This window comes from Condylostylus longicornis, unplaced genomic scaffold (assembly GCF_029603195.1).
Source record: "Condylostylus longicornis isolate FDR11 unplaced genomic scaffold, ASM2960319v2 ptg000126l, whole genome shotgun sequence".
NCBI lineage: Eukaryota > Metazoa > Arthropoda > Insecta > Diptera > Dolichopodidae > Condylostylus > Condylostylus longicornis.
The window spans coordinates 130,540-142,150 of NW_026578094.1; the positions used below are offsets into that span (position 1 = coordinate 130,540).

Here is an 11,611-nt window from a genome sequence, read left to right on the forward strand (position 1 = left end):
GAACCACATTGAACAGTAGGGGGGAGAGAGGGCATCCCTGCTTTACTCCAGTTTCTATTTCGAATGGATCACTGAGTTCATTATTGTGCAGGATTCTGACTTCTGACTCATCGTACAGAGCCCGTATGATCTTGATGATTTTTTGTGGTACTCCTCTGTTAGCTAATGCCCCCCAAATGCTTGCGCGTCTAACAGTGTCAAATGCCCTCTCGAAATCGACGAATGTTATGAATAGGGGTGACCTCCATTCTACTGATTGTTCCACTATTAGTCTGAGAGTGTTTGACTGGTCAATGCAGCCTCTTTGCCTTCTAAATCCGGCCTGTTCTTCTCGTAATGTTTCTTCTAGCTTGTCCTCAATTCTTGCGAGGATTACAAGTGCCAGAACCTTATTTACTGAGTTCTGCACGGTGATTCCCCTCCAGTTAGAACACTCTCTGAGGTCACCCTTTTTCGGCAACTTCACAATCAGTCAGTAAAAAGTAATTCTTATTAATTAACGTTGATCACAAATACTAAAGTGAAATATTTTTTATATAGTATACTCAAAATTAAAATTATAAAAACAAATTCAAAATGAAAATTATAAAAACAAATTCAAAATGAAAATTATAAAAACAAAACAACAATAACAACAACGAAAGTTCGTTATATTGCCCCAAAGGAAGACTACTGGGCCATCAGGGCAGGCTGTAGGTACAAAAGTGGAAGCCGACTGCAATATAACGAACTTGACTACTGTTAAGTGGTAGCACTTACACATCGGCAGCGGTTGGTCTCCAAAGCCCAATCAGTGAAGATGGCCTACTGTCCGAAGATCCGGGAAGCAGTAGATACTCCCAGATATCGCTGCTCTCCAATGAAAAGCTGGAAAGTAGCACTGCTGGACCAGAACTGCCGAAGAGGGACTCAAACACTCTCTCAGACTCAATAACATCATAGGAGAAAAGGCAGTCGGAACAGGTGTGCTCTGGAAGAAGTAAGTAACAGAAGGAACGTCAGAAGGAGCAGGATGTTTATTATGGCAGGTAGTAGAGCTGTTTTTGGGGCCCTCTCGTCTGATAAAAGCAGATCCAAACTACTAAGCGTTGATGCCCTTAACGTCCTGGCTACGTGTAACAAGGTAACTTGAATGTGGGGATCAGGGCATTGCGGCATAGGTGGGCATGAGGCGGCTGATGGACTCGCTCGGAGGAGAACGTCAACTCCTTTGAGACTACTGCCCGGGCTTATCTAATTCCAAAAATCCATATCTCCTTGAGACCGAAGAAGCGTGAACTGACCACACTCGGTTTTTCAGATTTGAGTTTAGTGGCTGGTGTACTCACTGGACACTGGCTCTCCATGGTCCACCTGAAGAAGGTGGGCAAGGTGGAGAATGAGATCTGCCATTTCTGCCTGGAAGGGGACAAAACGATGGAGCACTTATTATGTGAATGCGAAGCGGTGCCTCGCCTGTTACTGAGATGTTGCGGAAGGAGCTGTGTGACCAAAATGGAGGTCTCACAGCTTGAGGCGGCCTCTATACTGCAATTTTTCAGGGATCCAGATATAGCTCTAATGTAGGTGGGGATGGAAATCAAAGATCCTATGGGTCGACATCCAAAGAACCTAGGGTTACAAAAACAAATATATAAGTTAAGACACTATGATACACGCGCATAACATCAGACGCTGATGTCAGCATAATTTTCATGAGAATATTGTTTAGCAATTTACCTGTGAAAACTTTATTTTTATAATTCCCACAATAAATGCCTAACAAGCATTTTTAACTTTATAATTTAGCCTTAACTTTATAATTGTAATATTTTGCTTAATAATAAATTATTTGCTATAAATATGTTCAAAAATAGTAATTTAGTTCAGGTAAGTTCTTTTATTATAATGAAATACATTAACTCAATAAAATGGACATCAGTCCAAAAAAATATTTTTTTAAAAGAAATTGAACTATACTTTCTTAACTGGCGCCCGAGTAGCAGGGACCTGGAACTACAGAACGTTATCACCGTGGGAACATAACGAGTTAGTTGCAGATCACTTAAACAAAGTGATACCAGTCGTACCGCAGTAGGCCTACCGCAATTATCAACGCTCTAGGCTAAAAAGGATCACTACGACGTATCCAACGAAAACCAATGCAAAGCATTCTACTCTTAGCATGAGTACAACTAAACCCAAGAATAAAAATTCTTCATTAAACTTTTACGAGTGACAAAAATTTTTCAAGCTAAAAAGTAGCGAATCATTATTTATAAAAAATAAAAAAATAATAATAACGGGGCTCTTAACGCCCAACTCAACATGATCAAAGCATTGCAAATTAAATTAGAATCATTAGAAAATACAAGAAAACCAGCGCAACAACCCTCCTCGTCAGGACTCGTAGGCCCAAAGACAGAGCAGGACCTAAAAGACATTTGTAAATTTCAAGATGCGGTAAAGGAGCTGCAAGTGTTCGATGGAAACCCGACGCAGTAGGTATCATGGGTTCATAGCGTTGAAAGCATACTGGCAGATTACGCAATCGTGAAGCATAAACCAATATATAGAGCGATATTACGAATGGTGCTTTAATATCGCACAATATTTTTGACAACAGTTGGGATTAAATAAAGGCATGTTTGTCCCTTCATTATGCTGATAAACGAGATATCAGGATACTGGTACACCAACTATCTAATCTAACTCAGAAGACCTCACAATTGAGGAATTCTACGCTAACGTCCATCATCAGCTGTCTCTGATAATCAATAAAATAAAAACCGAAAATTACACTATCGACACATTACAAGCACTAAGCGAAACATATCGGAACACTGCCCTAGATATGTTCATAAGAGGGCTAAACGGAGATCTATCAAGAATTCTCATCATTCAGCGACCTCAATCCTTACCAGAAGCGTATGCTTCTTGCCTCGAAATCCAGAATGCCAGCATACGTAGTATACCGATACACAGCAAGGGCTCAAGCAATAGAGTGGTAGCTCGAATCAATGCTCTTTCGAGGAAAGAACCGTAATTTCACCAACCACAGCGAATAATCCCCTATTACCAACAGCCATACAATGGCAATAGATTCGCATTCAGGGGAATAAACGAAGAGGCACCAGCCAGACCAAACCAACTGAAACCGCCTGTCCCGATGTAAAATGATCACTCGATACAAACAAAACAGGTGGACTATTCAAAACGGCCCAGTTAAAATTTCAAACGACCAAGCGACACAAGTTATATGAATCGTAAGCAGCAGAGATTTTATAACTTAGAAACTTCTGAAGATGCAGCACTGTATGAAGAACAGCTAAGATACAATTACGAGCACGAATCAGAGAAATCGGAATGAGAAGAAGAAGACGAATTAAACTTTATGCTCCCAGCCTCTCGAGCATTCTATACATAGTATAAAACACAACCAATAACAAAATGCTCAAGTTTCTTGTAGATACTGGTGCAAACAAAAACTTCATAAAGCCAGAACACGCCAAGAAACCAAAGCCCACAGTACGCTCATTTACTATACGATCAGCTGGAGGAGATATTACTATCACACAAAAACTCAGTGCGAGACTCTTCAAACCATAGGGCAACAACACGAAATTAGACTTCTTCCTGCTAGCAGGACTAAAATCGTTCGATGGGATCATCGGCGATGATACTCTGAAACAACTGGAGACAATCATCGATCACAAAGAACACACGTTGAAAATATCGCCGAACATCACTATACAGTTAAGAGGCAATAAATCGATCCAAGTCAACAATATCGAAACAAGGATGGATCACCTATACAAAGAATCCAGGAAAAAAATCATCAGCCTTCTTATCAAGTACCAGAACCCTTCGGTCCTCTCAACGATCAAGAAACTATCGAAACTCAAGTTCGAGCAGAAATCAAAACCCTTACTAGCGAACCAATCTATCAAAAATTAACCCATATCCAGCAGACATGAGGAATGAGGTAAACAACCAAATTCAGAATCTTTTAGAGAATGGAATTATCAGGACTTCAAAAAGTCCATACAACGCACCTATTTGGGTCGTCGAAAAGAAAAGGGACTCCACAGGATTTCAAAAGACTCAACGCTGTTACCATATCCGACGCATATCCAATACCGGATATTACTCAAACGATAGCGAGTTTAGGAAGCTCTAAATACTACACCACGATAGACCTAACTTCCGGCTTCCACCAGATCAAGATGAAGGACGAAGATATAATGAAAACCGTCTTCTCCACATTGAATGGTAAACTTGAATTTTTGTGCCTACTCTTTGGGCTCAAAAATGTACCCTGGATCTTCCAGAGAATGATCGACGACGTATTAAAAGAATATATTGGAAAATATGCTATGTGTACATCGATGATGTGATAGTATTCGAAGGAAAGACTGAGGATGAAAATCTGAGAAACGTTGAAAAAATTTTCTATACATTAGAGAAGGCCAATTTGAAAGTGAATTTAGATAAAACCGAATTTATGAAGGCAGAAACAAAATTTTTAGGCTTCATCATCACGAGTGAAGGCATAAAAACAGATCCCGAAAAAATCACAGCAATACAAAAAATTAAGATACCAGAAAATTTGAAAGAATTAAAAAGGTTTCCTAGGGTTAGCATTATATTACAGGAGATTTATCAGGGATTTCTCATAATTAGCTAAACCACTTACCAACCTTACCCGAGGTAAAAATGCCCAAGCAAAGGCCAATCAATCAAGGAAAATAGCAATCACATTCAATGAAGAGGAACTCAGAACATTCAAAGAGTTGAAACAGGCCTTATCATCAACAGAGCTTTTAGTATTCCCCGATTGTGAACAACCTTTTATCCTTACGACCGACGCTTCGAATATAGCACTTGGCGCAGTGTTGTCGCAAGGCAAAGATCATCCAATATCATATAAGTCACGAGCACTCAACAAGACAGAAGAAGTATACGCGACCAACGAGCGAGAACTATTAGCAATAGTCTGGGTTTTGGACAAGTTCAGGTGTTACCTCTATGGAGCAAAAAAAGTAACGATTTTAACGGACCAGTAACCTCTAACGTTCAGTCTAGGCAACAGAAATAATAATGCCAAGCTTAAAAGATGGAAATCACGAATAGAGGAATACAACTACGAGTTAATAACCAAACCAGGGGTTACTAACAAGGTTGCCGATGCACTTTCAAGACTAAAACAAGAACTCAACAACACAGAAACTACAGTAATAGTGCACAGCTCAGAAGAGGACAGCAGCGACTTAATACCACATTGCGAAGCTCCGCTTAACATGTTCAAAAATCAGATCATCGTTTCACAAGGACCAATACCTTCTGCCTAAGAAAATCCTCATCCAAATTACCACCGCCATTATATTGGTCTTCAGGATATAACAAATACAAATCTATTAGAAGCGTTAAAAAGAACACTATCACCATCAATTTTCAATGGTATTAAAATACCCGAAAATCGAATTTAGTTGCTCCAGGACTTATATAAAAACCATCTCCAAGGATATCTGCAAAATGGATCAAATAGAAGAATTACATGATGACCACTGCATCACCCAAATTCTGTGAAACAGCAACAATACTTGTGAGTACGAGTTCAACAGAAGGGAATCAGTCGAAGTAATCAATGAAAATACGATATTCCTCAATAATTTCAATGGAGCAGTCAAAGCTAACAGCACAACAAAAAACCTTAAAGGTAACTTCGTCATAGAATTTTATAATGAAACAAGACAAATTAAAAACGAGACCTATACCAACAAAGAATTTCAACCGTCTCAAATCATTTTGCCACCAATAATGAGCGACAACCATTCCCCAGGAAAAATGAAACTCAACCTAGATTATCTGCATAATTTGCACTTGGGTAATGTCAAACAATTGAGCGAGCTCACCACAACTTCAGCAGTTAGCATAACATTCAATGCCTAATTCACCTTAATTATCATTGCCATTTTACTACCAGCAGCTATCTACAAATACCAAAACCGGAAAAAATTTAACATCTCTTTAAAAACGCAAGAACTAGGAGAACTGGAATCAAAACTCCAACCAGTAAAATTGAGCTTCTGATCCACGTGGACGCGGATCTTAAAGGAGGGAAGAGTTATGATACACTATGATATACGCGCATAACATCAGACACTGAAGTCAGCATAATTTTCATGAGAATATTGTTTAGCAATTTACCTGTGAAAACTTTATTTTTATAATTCCCACAATAAATGCCTCACAAGCATTTTTAACTTTATAATTTAGCCTTAACTTTATAATTGTGATATTTTGCTTAATAATCAATTATTTGCTATATGTTCAAAAATAGTAATTAAGTTCAGTTAAGTTTTGTTATTATATTGAAATACATTAACTCAATAAAACGGACATCAGTCCAGAAAAATATTTTTTTACAAGAAATTGAACTATAATTTCTTAACGTATATATATTTTAATACCCACATACACTAACATATGTGTGTATGTACATTCATAGATATAAGGCATAAAGTCTTTCAATATTTTGTGAAAATCACAGGTTTGTTCATAACACTTCTTTTATAAAACATCTAGGCCAGAATATACACATGTAATTCTGTGAATATAAAATTAAAATTGTATTGCATTTGCTTACCACGTACATAATTTAGCGCGCTGTTTCTTACATACATTTTTTTGTATTATAAATTTTATAAGGAAATACATATAGATAGCACGCACATACAAACATAAATTTGTTTATGCATGCATTTATGTAATTCTCATTCACTTTCTTTATCGTGTTAACATATTGTATGTTTATAAAATAAATTTACTGCTTCATTCTGTATATTACGTATGTATGTATTTATGTGCATACCAATGTATGTGCGTATACTTTTGGACAAAGTGAAAGTTTAATTATTTTAAAAGTAATATTTTCATTCAATATTTTACGAAAATATGCTTATTTAAAAATTAGTTCGAAAATATTTATTTATTATTAGATTAAAAATTAGTTTACATAACACTAATGCAATCACTCACCAATATTTGTATACAACATGAAAAAAATTCCCCCAGTTAAGAAGTATGCCTTCTTATTTTCATTTTTATGCACATAGGGATTATTGGGAGAGGGAACTGTATACAATAGGTGTCAACATATTTTTTTTAATGCATTTTTAAACGAGGGAGCATCTTATTACCGACCGCATTGTGTATACAATAAGGTGGGCTATGTGATGGCAACAAATGATATCGGGCTTTCGGTGGGAACGCACTTCTCTATGGAAGGGAAATGTAATAAACTATTTCTAGCAATCTATCGGCCTTTGTGTGTATGCGTGTGTCTCAAGTTCGGCTGAACCGATTTTGATGAAATTTTATATGTAAGTTTATTTCAACTATGGCACGGATTGATCAACTTGTGGGATATATCAGGTCTCGGGAACTGGACCTTTTAACGGGCCTGTTTATATTTGCGATTGTGGGCCTGTTTTACATTTTTAAGAAAATTTTCAACAGATTTACTTAAAATTTCAATATATAATAATATTCATTCGACCGTACGCGCAAACAACTAACTTTTGGAAGAAATCAGGGGGCAACTATTTTTACATTTACTGCAGACCAAATATACATTTTTACGTATATAAAAGGAAATAATTAACTGATTTCGCTAAAGTTTAATATTTACATTCGAGGTGTTAAAACAATGAATTTATAAATTTTTTGGAAAGATCAGGGCTCGGAAGCAAACTTTTTTTTCGGGCTGATTTTATATTTTTTACCGTATCCACGGAACGAATTGATGGAATTTCTTGAAATTTAATATTTGAGTTCTGGTTGTTACCAGAAATTACTGACGAACTTTTCGTATAGCCTGGACTACAAAACTCTACTAAGGGCCAAACTCACATTTTTCTAGGTATGTTAACTAAAAGCACTGTCCTTAAAATTGAACGTAAGTGTTCAAAAGGCATTTTCATAATCTTCTAGAAGACTTTTGCTGGTCTAGACAATATACATTGCGGTCGATTAAGTGCTGACCACATCACTTTTTTTGTATATAAAGTAGAGTAAAACGTTAAGAAGATTAAAAGCGAGAGTTTTCTTTCCGTAATTCATTCCAATACAAGATGGCAAAAAAAGAGAGATTATAAAAGAGAAATATTATAAAAGAGAAGCGATTCAAAGAAAAATTATAATATATATATAATTTTAAAAAATAAAATAAAATACAAAAACGACAAATAACATTAAAAAAGGAAAAAATTTAATTTGTAACTAACCATTGCCAATAATACAAATTAAAGCCATAATATAAATTATGAATTTTTAGTTTAATTTCAATCTTCCTGTGAATATATATAATTATAAAAAATTATAAAATAAATTACAAAAAGACAAATAACATTAAAAATAGAAAAAATTTAATTTGTAACTAACAATTCTCAATAAATGGTATTAATATAAATAATGAATTTTTAGCTTTATTTCAATCTTCCTATGAATATGCATATATATAGAGAACAATGTAAGTAATAGAGTGTGAATCAGTATGCATAAACATTTTTATACCCGTACGAACGTATGTTCGAAGGGTATACTAAATTTGCCTTACCGTTTGTAACGCTAAGAAATAACGGTGTTAGATATAGACTCAAGTGTATGTTTTTGATCAGCGTCGAATTCTGAGTTGATTTAGCTTTGTCTGTCCGTCCGTCCGTTCGTCCAAACGATAACTCAAAAACTAATTGAGCTAAGTTCACCAAATTTTCACAAATGATTTATTGTAGTAAGTGCCAGAACCTTATTTAAATTGGACGTGATCAGGGTACCGGTTCGGGTAGCTGCCATACAACTTCAAAATTTATTTGGCTATACCTCAGAAACTATAAAAGTTGTGGTATTGAAATTTCACACAAACGAATATATTAATAGGGCCAACGTTCCTGATAAAAGTCGTTGAAATTATTTGGCTCCTTCTGGTACCTGCCATACAACTTCCAAAATTATTTGGCTATATTTCAGAAACTATTAAAGCTATGGTATTGAAATTTCACTCAGACGAATATATTAGTAGGGCCAATGTGTCACATAAAAGTCGTTGAAATTACTTGGCTCCTTCTGGTACCTGCCATACAACTTCAAAAGTTATTTGGCTATATCTCAGAAACTATAAAAGCTGTGATATTGAGATTTCACACAAGTGAATATATTAGTAGGGCCGATGTGCTTGATAAAATTCGTTAAAATTTCTTGGCACTTTCTGGTAGCTGCCATACAACTTCAATAGTGGTTTAGCACAACCGGAATTTGGAAAAACACATAGTACTGAAATTTTGCATAAATTAATATGGTAATACGGCAACTTTAAGTCATAGTCTGCCCCATAGTTAGTTATGGTACATTAGTTATTCGCACATAGGATAACAAATTCGTACGGGTATCCAAGAGTTGACAAGGTCAACTCTATTTTTTTTCTCGTTTTCTTTATAAATTGCTTTTTTTCTTTATCACTAACTAATACATGCTGCATATCTACTGTACCAGCTATATGCACATGTACATACGCACACAAATACAATATAGCAATACATGAAAGTTTAAAGTTATATCTATGGCTTTCATACATTCGAGTGTTTTTACCTAATTTTTATGAAATGAAAAAAACGTAGGTATGTATAATGAAAATTAATTTTGTTTTTAGTAAAATAAAAATAAAAAAATTTTTACTTATAGTTTAACCTAATTTTATTTTATTTCGCTATTTTTGATACACTTGTTTGTTTACAATATTGTTATACACATATACAATAAACTGAGGATAGTTCTCGTAATTATGATTAGAATTGCAGTATCAATATCTATGTAAACAAAAAATTTTAAATTTTATTTCATGATAAGACTTAAAGCGACGAAAACGAAAATTTTGTTTGTCCGCAGGTAGGAAAAGTTACTCCACATACCTCTTCCTCCTATTCATCATAATTTAATTGTTTTATATTATGTAACACATCTGCTCTACATTATGCAAATAAATTTGCAAAAAAAATTATAGTTCGATTTTGTTTTACAGCTAAAAGAAAAACATACATATGTTTAAAAAGCTACAAAATAATTTCCATCATTTCGCCGTTATTAAAATTATAACGAACAGAAATCGTATTTTACTTGCTATGTAACTTCTTAAAACAAAAACTTACTTTTAGAAACGCTACAAATTGCGGGTCTTGAAAACTTTGCATTGTATCTTCTAATTATGTAAAAGCAGAAAGGTAAAGTCACCGGACATGGTGGTGAAAATTTTATCACAAAAAAAACTTCGTACGAAAAAAAGCTTACGAAATGAGAAACATCACAAAAAGTTAAAAATTCAATTTTTTAACGTCTTAAATTCTATTGTAATAATCGTATTTTCACAAATTGAGGTTTTTAATTTTTTTTTTGTAGAAGCAAATATGAAAGTATATGTATACTGTTTGAATCTTACATACATTCTTTGATTAACATCATAAAAATTTAATAAAGATAGGTATTTAAAATAAAGATTTAATAAAAGCAAGCATTTGTGCTATGTTTGTTTAAGTATTAAAAAAAAAACATTTTTTAGGGTTTAAAACATTCATTAAATTTCTTTATCACTACAAAAATTAAGTTCATAAAAGATTTTTGGAAATATTTTCAAATTAATGTAATTTAACACTTACTCGCCCAACTACCGAATTTCTCAGCCAAAGTTTTCTTTAGATGTGGTTGAAAATAAGGGTCTAATACACTTTTAATTATTAGTATAAACGATTTTAAATTATCCACAGCATAATGTACTATTGCCAAAAGTCCGATTATGGTTAAAAAAAAAATTGTTGTTCTTAAAAAATTAGATGTAAATGTTTTTTCTATAATATCGTATAAAACCATAATTCCAGAAAAATTCTAATTTAGATCATTCGATTAATTAATTTTTTTTTAAAATACTGTTGCATTACCGTATATATCACTAATACATGTTCCTAATTACATATTTTATTAATAAAATAACATAATTTTATTCTACTATTATAACAAAAATCAAATAAAATTAATTATATAGATTTTCACTTTTTTCAATTTTGTGAATAACGATAGCAAAACAAAATATTAATTCCAACAAAATTTACTAATTCACATAATCTACACGAGTGACTTACGCTTAGGAAGCATTGCAACTGTATGGTTTAGTAGATAATTAATTTTGGTTACTTGTATAAAAAAACTTTCGACTACAGAATGGAAAATAAAACAAATCTAAAGCTCTTGTAAAGTTTTGTGTTAAATTCCGATTTTTTTTCCATGAACAAAAAAACTTTAACCGACCACATTGCATACAATAAGGGAGGCTATGTGATGGCAACAATCTGTGGGAACGCAATTCCCCATGATAGGAAAGGGTAAATAAACTATTTTCAGCAGCCTGTTACTCTTTCGGTCTGCGTGTGCACGCTTGTATCTCAAGTTCGGCTGAACCGATTTTGATGAAATTTTACATGAAAGTTTATTTCATCTATGTCATGGATTGTTATATTTTTGGGATATATCAGGCCTCAGAAATCGGGCCTGTTTTATATTTTTGATCATTTTAAAGAAAATATTC

General features: G+C 34.1%; 1 protein-coding gene across 3 annotated transcripts in view; it reads right to left on the reverse strand.

Annotated features, from left to right (window-relative positions):
• LOC129614907 (inactive hydroxysteroid dehydrogenase-like protein 1) overlaps window positions 1–11,196 on the reverse strand; it is an 84,144-nt gene extending 72,948 nt beyond the window's left edge. Inside the window, exon 1 of one of the 3 annotated variants that reach the window (XM_055529874.1) lies at window positions 10,689–11,196. In XM_055529874.1, the coding sequence (XP_055385849.1) occupies window positions 10,689–10,899 (211 nt within the window). In that variant the 5' untranslated portion in view covers window positions 10,900–11,196. The remainder of the gene's footprint in view (window positions 1–10,688) is intronic. The other 2 variants (XM_055529872.1, XM_055529873.1) reach the window with 2 other exon arrangements.
• Window positions 11,197–11,611: the final 415 nt, after the last annotated feature.